The following is a 700-nucleotide window of genomic DNA, read 5'->3' as shown; positions in this document are numbered from 1 at the left end:
TATCATTTAGTGTATTACTTATTAATATTTTGTAAAAAAAAAAAAAAAAATATGATGATACATATCATGCATTCATACATTATGTATACATAAATATATATATATATATATATATATATATATATATATTTATTTATATTTATATGTTTGTATTTCCTCTTATGATATGCTCATATTGCTTGTTTTATTTCGCGTGGCTCTTTGATTTTATCACTAAAATAATCATACTTGTGATAAGATATAGGTTCATCCAGTAATCCATCTAACATATTATTTATCCCATCCATAACTATACTTCCAGTTTTCTGAGTTTTAGGTATTGGAATCCTACCTAAATATTTAGGCACATTTTTATGTTTTTCTAATGTTGTAGCATCTAATGTAGAATTAATTTTATCAAGAAATGTACTACCCGTTTTTAATGTAGGTCTTTCTTTTCTTGCATAGTTTTGGTCAGGATTATAAAAAGGATATAGATCATACAAGTTTACTTTATTTTTATTTCTATTATTTTGGATAGATTTATATGATGTTTCTAACATAGCAATCATTATATTTACCATATCATCTAAATATGTTCCTATGGATAATGTAACTTTTTTAAATATTTCTAATTTATTTTCATTTATATAATTAAGTATATAATATGAAGATCTTGGATTTGACATAAGGTACTCATAATTTGGTGATATAAATTTAT

The 700-nt window shown here is 22.1% G+C and overlaps 1 protein-coding gene across 1 annotated transcript in view; it reads right to left on the bottom strand.

Moving 5' to 3' along the window:
* Positions 1–170: 170 nt before the first annotated feature.
* The window catches only part of PGSY75_1341500 (hypothetical protein), a gene marked incomplete at both ends in the record, with an annotated part of 1,461 nt that continues 931 nt past the window's right edge, over positions 171–700 (bottom strand). Inside the window, one exon of the mRNA XM_018787449.1 lies at positions 171–700. This exon is cut by the window's right edge and continues 931 nt beyond it. Coding sequence (XP_018640191.1) covers positions 171–700 — 530 coding nt within the window.

The sequence above is a fragment of the Plasmodium gaboni genome, chromosome 13, assembly GCF_001602025.1.
Source record: "Plasmodium gaboni strain SY75 chromosome 13, whole genome shotgun sequence".
Lineage (NCBI taxonomy): Eukaryota > Apicomplexa > Aconoidasida > Haemosporida > Plasmodiidae > Plasmodium > Plasmodium gaboni.
The sequence above is the reverse complement of the archived record's forward strand: the minus strand, read 5'-3'. Positions and strand labels throughout refer to the sequence as shown.